The 13144-nt window shown below is 51.4% G+C and overlaps 1 protein-coding gene across 1 annotated transcript in view; it reads right to left on the reverse strand.

Annotated features, from left to right (window-relative positions):
• Positions 1-12303, reverse strand: part of skila (SKI-like proto-oncogene a) — a 27283-nt gene extending 14980 nt beyond the window's left edge. Inside the window, exon 1 of the mRNA XM_047028503.1 lies at positions 11017-12303. Coding sequence (XP_046884459.1) covers positions 11017-12144 — 1128 coding nt within the window. The 5' untranslated portion in view covers positions 12145-12303. The remainder of the gene's footprint in view (positions 1-11016) is intronic.
• Between the last annotated feature and the right edge of the window lie 841 nt (positions 12304-13144).

Genomic DNA, 13144 nt, shown 5'->3' on the forward strand with positions numbered 1-13144 from the left:
TCACACTCCAGTCAGAGCCAGCTCTGACCTGTACGACAGCAGACCGTGTAACCCGAGTATTCCGGCAGGGTTTTAAATACTCTGAACGAGCCGTGTGAGGGGTGCGGGGGCTGCCCTCGAGCCCAGGCAGGAGTGACCAACACCAGCAGCCAACCACCGTTGGACGTCTCTGTTCGACCCACCGCATGTATGGATCAGATTCAGTGCAGCAGCGAGCTGAAGGCTAGTTACTGAACCTAGAGGCTTCTCAGCCGGCAAGCAACACTGTGAGCGAGTAAGCTGTTCCCACACGCATGCCCCGCGTGTGCGCGCACACACACACACGCATCATCACACACACACACACACACATTTCGATGTCCTGCCCCAGTAAGAGGAAGGTGCTCCTGCTCCAGTACAGAGATGTAGGTGTGTCTGCGCTCCACTTCTGCCAGCCCTCCGGAGTCTTAATGACCCAGCTGTCAAAGCTCACCTCCCAGTCCTGCCCTGGCCGCCACACTGTCACACAATCTCACACACACACACACACCGTCATACAGACACACACACACACACCGTCATACACAGACACACACACACACACCGTCATACACAGACACACACACACACACCATCATACACAGACACACACACACCGTCATACACAGACACACACACGCGCATCATCATACGCAGACACACACCCACCCACCATCAAACGACTGTGTGGGAGGTTGGGTTGATGATGACGATGATGATGATGATGACGCATGTTACAGTAAGCACACCACTGGGCATGCACACATACAAACAGAATACTCAAACAGGCACGTACACAAAGAGTGGTTCTGAGCAGAGCTGAGAATGAGGCCAGTGGGGACCTCGTCTGACTTAACCAGTCTCCCATCTGGGCCCCCCGGGTGCAACACACAACGTCAGAGAACCAACACAGAAGAGAGCGCAAAAGAGAGAGAGACAGAAGAAAAAGAGAAGGAGTGAGAGGAGAGAGAGGAAGAAAGGAGAGAGATAGAGAGACAGAGGGGAGAGAGAGAGAGAGAGAGAGAGAGAGAGAGAGAGAGAGAGAGAGAGAGAGAGAGAGAGAGAGAGAGAGAGAGAGAGATGGAGGAAAGAGAAAGAGATTGTAGTATACTGGAGGGCCGCTGGTTCATCACTGTAATGACATGGTGGCCATCTGTGCAGAAGCTAACTACAGGATGAGGAGAGAGAGTATGGCTGCTTGCAATAATGAGATATGGAGACAGAGAGAGACAGACACACAGAAAGAGAGAGAGAGAGACAGAGAGAGTGAGAGACTTTGCCTCTAAGGATGAGTGTTGCTAAGCAGATTCCATTCAGTATGCAAGCAGGCGTTGCCATTCCTACATAGCAAGACCCACAGAGACACACACACCATGATGGGGGATGTATAGAGATGGCTGAACCCATTGTACAGACTGGCAGTCACTCCAATCATATTGATCAGGTTGCTCTCAAGTCTGGTTAGTGCAGGATACAGCACCACTAGACAACACTGTGTGTGGTTGCTAGGTAGCTGTTTAGCTGAGCGGGCGAGTGAGTGAGTGAGTGAGTGAGTGAGTGAGTGAGAGAGTAAAGACAGAAAGAGAGAGAAACAAGCACGAAGAAAGAAAGACGGAGAGAGAGAGAGAGAGAGAGAGAGAGAGAGAGAGAGAGGGAGGAAGAAAGGAGAGAGACAGAGGAGAGAGAGAGAGACACAGAGAGAGAGAGAGAGAGAGAGAGAGAGAGAGAGAGAGAGAGAGAGAGTCAACTGCAGCATTATCGTGAGATACAGCCTCTACTCCACCTGGCCAAAAGACCCTGAGGGGTAATACCACACACACACACATTTTAATACACACCCTCTCACACAACCTCCCTCTCTCTCTCTCTCTCTCTCACACCTCCTGTCTGCTCTCGTGGGGGTCCAGTCTCATCCATATTACATGTAGCAGCGTGTTAGAGGGCTTTACTGACTGTCTCTTTATGGAGAGTCAGTTAGCTGACAGGAGCCTTCAGGCCAGCCTGCCACACAGAGAGAGAGAGACAGAGAGAGAGAGAGACACAGAGAGACACAGAGAGACACAGAGAAACACAGAGAGCGAGAAACACACAGAGAGAGAGACAAACAACCTGTCAGGGACCCATCACCAGGCTCTGAGTCCCCCTCTCTCCTCCTTCAAAGGAAAATGGACAGGCACTTCACTTCAGCATGCAAGTGTCCTGTCGTTAAAAAAACCGTTGAAGGAAAACTGCGGCTCTGGGAAACTAATAGAAAAAGCTGCAGGAACAACGTGTTTTCCGCCGGCGATGTACCGGTTAAAGCTGTCACTGGTTTGTGTGTTTCCATCACAGTAGCACTGTGGCTGGAAACTCGTCCAACACGCTGTGTGACTATGATGAGCTGGGAAGGCACACCTTCCAAACCACCAGAGACGCTCAAAGTCAGACTCAATAAATTCATTACGTGTGAATCACTGTCCATACTGTGTGACACACCTGGGCGTGGGCCTAGATCAAAGGGCTTGAGTGGTTAAGCGCTGTAATCAATCTCCTTATGATTTTATGATGAGAGGAGACATGGAGAGAGAGAGAGACAGAGTGACTGAGAGAGAGAGAGAGAGAGAGAGAGAGAGATATAGAGAGAGACTGAGACAGAGAGAGAGAGAGAGAGAGATATTGAGAGAGACTGAGACAGAGAGACCACAAGAACAATGACGCTGGCCATGAGTCAGGCTACAGGAAGGAAATACACGCTGACGGGAGGAAGTGACCTCGACCAAAGCACCGAAAAGAGGTGTACGTGAGACTCTGTGTGTGTGCTTGTGTGTGTGTTTGTGATCCAATTAATCACTGTCCCCCCCCCCCTCCTTCTCCTGCCCCCTCCTGTCTGTGGGTAGCACCAAAGTCAGTCACTGTCACAAGGACCGTGTCACGGCTCAGCGTGTGGGTGGGCGTGCATGCGTCACCGTCTGACACCACCACACAGCCACGTCCCCGTGTCGCCGCGGTCAAGCCCGGGTCTGTCGCCGGCGTGTCTGAGCCCCGCCGCGGGTCCAGTCGCGGTGACACCGCCTCTCCACAGAACCACACGGCTCCGGCCAGAGTTCCAGGCCTGGACTACGTTCCCCCCCCTCCCGTCACTCCCGACGAGTTGAGAAGCCTGTTTATAAATTGGACATGAGAGCCACTAAGCCCAAACACAGCAGTATTTGTCGGCCTATCAACAAGTAGCTGTCATAAAGATTGGGACAGACCCATCTGTATCATCCAGCCTGTGTGTCGTCGTTCCCTCACCCCCCTCCACAGACAAAGGAGGTCGTCATATAAGGATGGCTTGTCTTGTGATAAAGAATGCTTGGCATGAGGCATCTGAAGTGTGTGATGAGATTGCTACAGTTGTTCTGGTTCTGTAATGCACTCTGACTTGAAGCCAACACACGGGCTTAATGACTTCTTTAGTGAGATGTCTTGGAGGAAGTCTTCAGGAGAGAGGGAAGGCAGGTTCAGATGCTGCTGTGGTTAAGGTTGTTAAGTGGAGTGAAGACTACAAGGGGAAAACCTGCTCTTATTTTCACTGTGTTGTGGGGGGGGGGGGTGGTCCTGGGAACATTGAAAGAGTTCTGGTGTGTGTGTGTGTCTGTGTGCGTGCATGTGTGCTGGTGTGTGTACAACAGGGCTTTCAAACACATCAAGGAGACCTTCCCCAGAGTGCCATCCATGCAGGTGGGAATACAGGAGACAAACATGACACCAAAGAGGGGGTGGAAAACAGAAAAAGAAAAAACCTGGCAACTGAAATGTCACTTGCTTTGACAGCCATTGTGGTTTGCAAGGTATGTGGTGAGGGGTGAGGACAAGGCTGGGAAACCTGCATTGCACACAGGTAATATTCCAATTACTATAATCCAAATAATTCAGAAACCAGGTCTACACGCTTTTATGTAGCGCGTGGGCTGAAAGCTAAGCTAATAACAAGCTAGAAGGGACAGGAGCCCTGGTTTCCCCCCAGGCTGGGTACACAAGGCCATTAAAAACACGGCCTATTTGTTAAAAGACTCGGAATATCTCATCAAACGAGGACAGTGGGATCACTTCCACATGGAAATGGGATTCATTATCGAACATGCTAATAAATTAGGGGGTTAAAGTAAAAGGGAGGGGGGGGATTCCGTTTCTCCCTGTTTCTCTGCCTGTGTTTGCATCATGCATAATGGATCAGTGGAGCGCTGTGTTAATGTGCTGTGGCTGTGCCGAGTGGCACCCCAGTGGGACGCATGACACAGCTTTGATATCCTCTGTTTGCGCGTCTGTCTGCGAGTGAGTGTGTGTGACAGACTTGTGTGTGGAAAGAAATATGAAAGGAGTGAGAGTGTGTGTGTGTGTGGTGTTCCTATGGAAAGCGCCTTCTCTACATTTATATCTCCATTAATCACTGTCCCACCGGGCCACAGCACAGAGGAACCTTTCAAATGCAAACGCACTCGCTCTCTCACACACACACACACACACACACACACAATCCTTTACAGTAGACCCTCTTCTCCCCCCCCCCCCCCCCCCCCCCCCCCTTCTGACGGACTCCACGGGAGATGAGACTCTGGACAGTTAATCTTCTCTTCAGTCATTGATTCACTAATACTACAGCTCTTCTGCTCTACTACCCAGAAAACAGCCCAGCCACAGCGCAGCCCTGACTAGCAACACCTGTTTTATCTTGTCGGAACTATCCCATAATCCTCTCTGTTGTCGTCTCTGGCAGGCTGGCTGGTTGGCAGACTGGCTTGACTCTCCTCTCCTTGCTCCAGTCCAACCCCCCCCCCCCCCCCCCCCCCCCCCCCCCCCCCCCCCCCATCTCTCTCTTTTCTTCCCCTCCCCTTCCCCCTCTCTCCTATCCCCTTCCCCCCTCCTACCTCTCCTCACCCCCTCCCCCCTCTCTCTCTCTCTCTCTCTCTCTCTCTTTCCCCTCCCCTCCCTCTCATTTCCCTAAGAGCAAACTGTGGTCTCGGCTCCTGGCAGTGGGGGAGGGGGGCGGAGCCCCAGTGGACCAGACATGCAAACAGGCCGTCAGTCAGGTCTGTCCCAGCCTGCAGTGGGCTTGGTTGGACTGTTTAGTCTCTTAGCGTCCCTGTGGCGTACGTGGCAGTTGCTGGCTCCCGTATCTGGGCGGGCCTGTCGCTACGGTGACTGCTACGGTGACTGTGCGTGACGGGTGCCCAAGGTCGTGGTGTTCACCCTTCACCCAGGCAGTGTCTCTAACTGGGACACAGAAGGCCTGGGTTGGCATGGCGATGCAGCACAGACCAGTGCTAACTCGGTTTCAAATCATTAGACAAAAACTAGAGAAACTAATGACACATTTTTTTTAATATACTTTCTTTTTTTTCTTCGTCTTTTCCCTTATTGGTTTTCTAAACTAGAAAGATTTGCTTGATCGGGGTCCAGGTTCACGTGAAGAGCAAGTGAATCAATATAAATGACCTTTGATTTTAGCAGTAAAGGCTTTACCACTAAACTTGATCTGACCTGAGACATACCAGTGAGGCCCCTCCAGACAGCGCTCAGCCCCTCCCACTCAGCAGGGGCCCCTCTGGCCCCTCCCACTCACCAGGGCCTCTCTGGCCCCTCCCACTCACCAGGGCCCCCTCTGGCCCCTCCCACCCACCAGACCCCCTCAGGCCCCTCCACAACAGCCTGGAGCACAAGCCAGGACTGTAAAGAGGATAAAACCTCCCTGCAGGAACTGCTACGAAGTCTTCTTCAATCTTTGGTTGTACAAACATGCTGGACTAAATCTATGCCTGGAGTTGTTTGTAATTTATATATATTTTTTCTGGTAACGTGTTTGCGTTTGAGGGTTTCGCACAAACAGACAACAAAAGAAATAAAGAGGCAGGGAGAGACAGAAAGGCCAAACATTTGCTGGCGCGTGATTGGCCAAGCAGGAGGGCTGATCCAGACCCCATGTTTCATTCAGTTGAGGTCTTGTGAGGTAAAGGGAGCCAAGGCCTGGTCAAACACACAACAAACCGTTGTATGCGGCATTTGCGTGTAGAAGCCTGGCTAGTGCAGAGAGCAGAACAGCAAAGGGAAAAGAAAGAGGGGAGAGAGAGAGAGAGAGGGTAGAGGGAAGCTGACCATGACTACAGCAGGAGGCAGCTGTCCTAAGCCGAACCGTCCTCTCCTCTCTCCCCCCCCCCAGCTCAACCTCTCCCCTGGGGCCCCTGTGTTCCTGACCGCAGTTGCTTTGAGTCCGTCTGTCTGGGTGTCTGTGTGTCTGGCCCGGCTGGTCGGCTGGCTGGATGGCAGTTTGAGTAATGAGAGGGGAGTGAAGGCAGCGGGGGGAGGGTTCGGCTAGGAGCACATGTCTGAGCACAGACGGTGCTTTACGTAACAGGCTCTGCCTCTCTCTCATCTGACTGTAGCCCTGACCGTGCCCCTCTCTCTCTCTCTCTCTCTCTCTTTTTCTGTCTCTCATCTGACTGTAGCCCTGACCGTGCCCCTCTCTCTCTCTCTCTTTTTCTGTCTCTCATCTGACTGTAGCCCTGACCGTGCCCCTCTCTCGCTCTCTCTCTTTTTCTGTCTCTCATCTGACTGTAGCCCTGACCGTGCCCCTCTCTCTCTCTTTTTCTGTCTCTCATCTGACTGTAGCCCTGACCGTGCCCCTCTCTCGCTCTCTCTTTTTCTGTCTCTCATCTGACTGTAGCCCTGTGACCGAGGAGCCAGTCCTCTCTTGTTCTACCTCTCTCTTTCTCCCTCCCCCCTCTTCCTCCTCTCTCTCTCTATCGTCTGACTGTAGCCCTGACCGTGCCTGCCTGCCTGCCCTCTCTCTCACTCCCCTTTCCTCTCTCTATCGTCTGACTGTTGCCCTGTGGCCAAGCCTGCCTTCTCCCTCCCTCCCTCTCTCTTGTTGTGTCACAGCAGCGACTCGCCCATCCATCAAGGCTGCAGACCAGATCAATACACTCTGCCGGCCTCTCTACAGTCCACCTCCCAGACACACACACAGTGGTCTTTTGCTTATGTAACAATCGACTTATCGGCTCATTTGGCTTCTTATTTTGTTACTGTCCACTAATTGGGGCCCAGGTTCTATTGACTGTTTAAAACCACACTTGGGCACTGGTCGCTGTCTGGATTGGTCTGAGCAGCCTAAGAGCCTGGAGATGGTGTGAGATTATATGGTGACATGACTGGTGGGAATTAGATGTGTGCGATGAAGGCGAGACGTAAGTGGCAGTGAGAGAAACGGAAAGAGAGGATGAGACCAATGAAAGAGAGTGAGAGGATGTCGATGGCTGGACAGAGATAACATCAAGAAGAGGGGAACTGAAGAAAGAAAATCCAGAAAGAAACGGCAAAAGACGATATGAGAGAGAAGGAGGGAGAGAGGCAGACAGACAGACAGCCAGACAGACAGAGAGAGACAGAGAGAGACAGAGAGAGAGAGAGAGAGACAGAGACAGAGACAGAGACAGAGACAGAGACAAGATTGAGAGCCACAGCTGCAGTGGTGGTTATGAAGTCACTGGTTTCCAAATAGCTAAGAGCAACCCGAAGAGGCCAGATGTCTGCACTCTGTACCGCAGCCGCTGTCTGGGACGTGAAGAGACAGACAGACAAACAGGCACACAGACAGACTTGCACACAGACAAACAGGCACACAGACAAACAGGCACGCAGACAAACAGGCACACAGACAAACAGGCACACAGACAGACTGGCACACAGACAAACAGGAACACTGACAGACAGACAAACAGGCACACAGACAGACTGGCAGACAGGCAGACAGACACACAGACAGTCAAACTGCTCTGTCTGCACTGACACCACTCAGCTGACACTGGGCCAAGAGGCTGCAAAGCTGCATTTAGCTGACAACCACACACAGACAGCTAACCATTGGGCAACACGGCTCAAGTCTTACACCAGTTAACAACTTGAGCTAATCGTGGCTTCCTCCAAGACTCAGACCAATTAAAACGGAAGATTTTAATACGCCCTTGACCCATTTGGTTTGCTATTGACAGGGTTATTATTTATAGTGTTCAAAGGATTTTATGACAGATAGAAACATGTGCCCGGGACGTTTTGTACTTGAAGCTAATACTATTTCGCAACAGATCAACATAGTCTGGGAAGTTTCTATTTCATGTAATCAGGTGGGAGAAGTCATTGTCCCGAGGATGACGCCACGCTATCAGTCTGCGAGGGAAGTACAGACACCCGTCATCACTTCAGGGCCAGATGAAGTCATTGTTTCATCCGACGCCAAACGTATTCCTGAAAGGAGCTGTCGATTCTCTGTTGTCATTGGCGGAGTCTTGTCTGGCTAGCGTCCTGTTTCCTCTGCAGGTCTCCGTACGGCTAGGTACAGGCTCTCAAGTCTCCTGACGGGACAAAAGGGCCACTTAAGAGACCAGGGCTTTCAACTGCTCCTCTCAGACCGAACACTCCCAACAGGAAATAGGACCAGTCTGGGGAGCTTGCTGGGGAAGGGGGGTGGGGGGGTTGTCCAGAGGGCTCTCTATTCCTCCACGCCCCAATGTCCCTAGCTACCCCTCTCTGGAAAACCTTGAACTGGGTTTCAATGTGCACATTGACACAGTGTGTGTGTGTGTGTGTGTACACAGGGGCTAGTGCTGCAGGTATGGGGGGTCTGAAGTTAGGGGTTAAAACAACATGCCGGGCGGTCCATCTCTCCAAAGGCATGCACTCTCCCAGGCTAGTTTCCCCTCGTTTCCCCTGACGACCTTTCACTAACATCCACACGGATGTGGAAAGTATGAGTCACTCTCCTGTACCGCGCCGCGCATCAGCTCTCCTGTCCCGCGCCGGGTGGCGGGCAGAATCTGGAGGATGTTCAGGGTGAGAGGCGGTCAGGGCCTGCCAAGAGGCTTGTCTGTCTGTACCTCCCCGCCCCCCCCCACCTCCCGTTTTCAAATGCTCACAGACGCCCGCACACACACACACACACACAAAGGAGGAGGGGGGGCAGGGGGGGTGGGGAGGGAACCCCAGAGTGTCCTGAGAGGAGCGGAACAGCTGAGTCGGGTCAGCTGGTTCTCCCAGCATGGCCTTTCACACGCTCGGAGAACCTCTCTAGAGGAACTTCTTCCAAAGAAGCTCGGCGCCAACATCACCTGCTTCCTGGACCCCAGAACCACAAAGCGTTTTTTAAGAATTTGGGATGTGTTTATCGAGGATTGCTCTGGACAAGCTTTAGCAGTTCCGTGGATGAATTGTAGGTCTATAAATGTCTCGTTGAAAAAAAAAAAAAATCACAGTAGACACTGTGGCAATAACAGCAGAAAACTCCCCTGGCAGGGGGAAAACATCACCTGAAACTGTAGTGACACAAATGCTCCAGAAGGCCCTAGAGGTGTGAGACAAGCCTAGGCAGAGATGTGTCACTGGCACTCTGTTAACAGCAAGAGAGAGAGAGACAGACTGAGAGAGAGAAAGAGAGGGGTGGGGGGGGAGAAGGAAAGACAGACAGAAAGAGAGAGAGGGGGAGGAGAGAGAGAGACAGAAAGAGAGAGAGCTGTGAGTGTACCTTACTAACCCTAACAGTTTACAGAGTGTGTGAATGTATGTGTGTGTGTAAGGTTGGTCTGTCTGAGTGGCCGCAGGTCTGTGTGTCCCCAGCTCTCTGACTGGTGCATTCAGTCAAGCCGGGGGGAAGGAGGAGGAGGGGCAGGAATGTGGTTTGGGCGCTAGACGAGACACCAGACAGTATTTCCGGCGCACACACACACACACACACACACACACACACACACACACACACACACACACACACACACACACACACACACGCGCACCGGGGCTTCTCCCTTGCTTAGAGACACAAACAAAACACAATGTAAAAGGCAGATTATCGTAGCACGCTCTCCCACCTGTACACACTATAAATAAAAAGTGCCAACGTTTGTCTGCTCCGCAGTCACACACTTAACCCACACCCTGCTGGGCCACGGCTACTGTGAACAAGCAACTCTGAACACACAAGCTCAGCGGAGGGGGGCAGGGGGAGGTTCTCAACTGTTCTCTCTCGAGCACGCACGGACGTAAACACACACACACAGCTGGTCATGAACCACAACAAAACAAAAGAAATCCAGTTTGGTCAAGAGGGGTCATGAGACAAGGACCAGTCAATGGAGGTGGAAACAATCTAGAGCTTTTTTTCAACTGGAGTGGGTTTTCAATAGGGGCTTTGCGACCTGTGCACTAACATCTTTTTTTTTCTTCTTTTTTCTTATTCAAATGGTGGAAATAAAGAGAAGGGGGGGGGGAAAGCTGCAAAACCCCCTATTTAGAAAAACACTCCATGAGGTTCTGGTCTTTAATGGAAACTACGAGTGATACAATGTGGGCATTCTCCATGCAAGTTATTGCTGGTGTGGTCCATTCAGTGTAGAAAGAGAGAAAAAAAAAAAAAAAAACTGTAAAAACATGGGACGATCGAAGCCATAAAAAGCCATTCAGATAGTGCTCACTGAAGAAGTGACAACGGTAGCAGCGCTAAAGTGAGAGTGCGGGTTGTTTCTGCCTTTTGTTCCGTCACATTCTAGAGTGACCCCCTGATGACCTGAGGGACAAATGATACACTTCCCCTCTGGCTCTGTTTGCTGCCGGGGACAGCTGGTCAAGCCTTCACCCAGCAGGCCTGGCCAGGCGGGGCCAGACGCATGTCACCTGTCCCCGGCCCTGCTAACACGCTCTACAGGTCAACACTAGCTTAAGACAACGCCATAGTCTTCACACAAGGGGATGTGGTTCTACCTAAGACCATTACACCAGAAGCGATAACCTCATTAGAACCCCCAGCTTGGAGCACCTATATGCTATTCTTAGTAAACAAGGTCCAATGTTTAATTCCTCCGCAGGCAAGCAGATCAAACACATGGAACAAGTAGGCTAGCATTAAGGACAGGCATCTGCTGGTATTAAAAGAAATCAAAGACAGGCATGAAAAGAGGCACTGAGAAGAACAAAAGGTTAAGAAGTGCTTACTTTGTCTAGCGACCTCTTGAGCTGGTAGTGGAACTTCTCCTTCATCTCCTCCAGCAGCCGCCTGAGCATGGGTTCCTCGGCCGAGCCCAGGTACTTCTTCCCCAGCAGCAGGTAGCAGGGCCACTTGGCCGAATCGAAGCCCCAGTGGCAGGTCCTTTTGTCGGGCGACTTGTGAGAGTGCATGACAAACTTCTGTGGCGAGAAGAGCAGCTGGCACTCCACGCACTGGATGCAAGGCGCCTCGGGCTGGGCGTAAAACTGGGGCACGAACAGACCCTGGCACTTCCCCAGGCACTGGTGCTCCACCTGGAAGCTGGCCTCGCTCTCCTTCAGCAGGCCCTGAACCGGGAGCTTGCCGGAGGCGTCGGCGGGGAGGGTGCCCCCCGGGCGCAGCAGGGCGTTGCAGAGCCTCTGGGCGTCCGTCAGGGTGATGAGGCCGCAGGACGGGGCGTTGAAGGGCAGGATGCCGAGCACCTTGAGGATGTGCAGCTGCTCCGCGTCGCAGCGCGAGCAGTAGACGTAGAGCTCGTCGCAAACTGCGTTGATCTGCTGCAGCGAGAAGTCGCGCAGCACTGAGTTAAGGACCTGGGGCAGGCACAGTCGTTTTTCCCCCCCTACGGCAAAGCAGGAGATGGACTCTCCCTCCAGGAGGGAGTGGGTGAGCTCCGTGGAGCTGTCGCAGGGCACCAGCAGGGGGCCGCCCCCCAGGATCGGGGGAGAGGGCAGAGGGGCCATGCCTGTGGGGGAGGAGGAGGACTCTGGGCCGGTGCGTGCCGAGAAGGCAGCCGGACCCCCCAGAGAGCTCTGACTGCTGAGGGTGAACTGGGCCAGGGTGTGTTTGAGCCCGGGGCTCAGGTCCAGTGGTTTGGCCGAGCCTAACATATGCAGTTCTGCCCTGCCTTCCACGTCCATGTCCGAGTCACGCTGGAGCTCCTCCACGTGCTCCCTCTTCACCTTGGGGGTTCTGGGGAGGGAGTCCAGGCTGCGCCTCTTCAAATTGATTTCAGCCATCACCCGTTTTTTTATGGGTGCGTCTTCCAGTCGCTCCCTGTACAGACGCTTCATGCTGCCCTTGAAAGAGGTCAAGTCTTTGAACGGGGTTTTCAGACTTGTCTGAGTACTGGCCATGTCTAAGCACAGATTTATGGTCTTGTTTTCTCTATGGTGAGCCGGGATGAATGAGTATGCGTTCTCTTCTTTTTCCTCTTTTCAGATGTTACAAATCTTCTGGCATTCAGACACATGCATGGTGATGATGATTGAAGTTTTCTGTGATTTTAGTCTCCTTCCTGAGGGCAGAGAGTAGAAGATTTTTTTTTTTTTTTTTTTTTTTTTAGACATGGACATAAAAGAATAAATAACATCCTAAAGAATTCAAACCGTGTTCACAAATGCTCATTCTGAAAAACTACTGTAGCAAATGTAACACTTTTACATATACTGAAATAACCATAAGGAGCTTAAATTTTTTATGGCCCCTTTCCTTGTCCTGGCTGGGGGTTGTATGACTGTTGGCATGGACCATCGGGCCAAATGGCTATTACCTTACTTCACACAAACAGGACTATTCAGTAATTGTAATAAAACAACAGAAATTTGCATATCGTTTCTTCAATGGCAGTGAAGTACAATTACCAAAACGAGGTGTTGGTTTTAGCGAGTAAAATATGAGCGGCCCAGAAGAATAAACTCAACAAAGATCAAGTCAATATCGCTGCACAGTAAAATAAAATGAACAGATCTCATGGTTTACTAAACTACAGTACCCATTCCCTACCGTTGTGCTACTATCATGCTCAAGGTCTACTTACCCCACGCTGACCCCATCAACTACGTGGAAAACAATTGATAAAAGACCATTCATTCACCTCATTCAATTGTTACCGAAACGCAAAGCAACGTAGTGTTTCCCCTTAGCCACGGGATTTTGCTGACTTCGGCATCAATTTTGGTATTCAATCTTTTACAGAATACTAGAATGTAATCTAAACGGCAATAGCTATTGTAACGTTATAGATATGCATATAATGGATAATTATCTACTTCGTCTGTTAACATTTTGAGCTAAAACTGGATATTTTAGCTTTGGTGTATTCTCATCAAAATGCGACCAGAGTGGACATGAAAT

This window comes from Hypomesus transpacificus, chromosome 10 (assembly GCF_021917145.1).
Source record: "Hypomesus transpacificus isolate Combined female chromosome 10, fHypTra1, whole genome shotgun sequence".
NCBI classification, from domain to species: Eukaryota; Metazoa; Chordata; class Actinopteri; order Osmeriformes; family Osmeridae; genus Hypomesus; species Hypomesus transpacificus.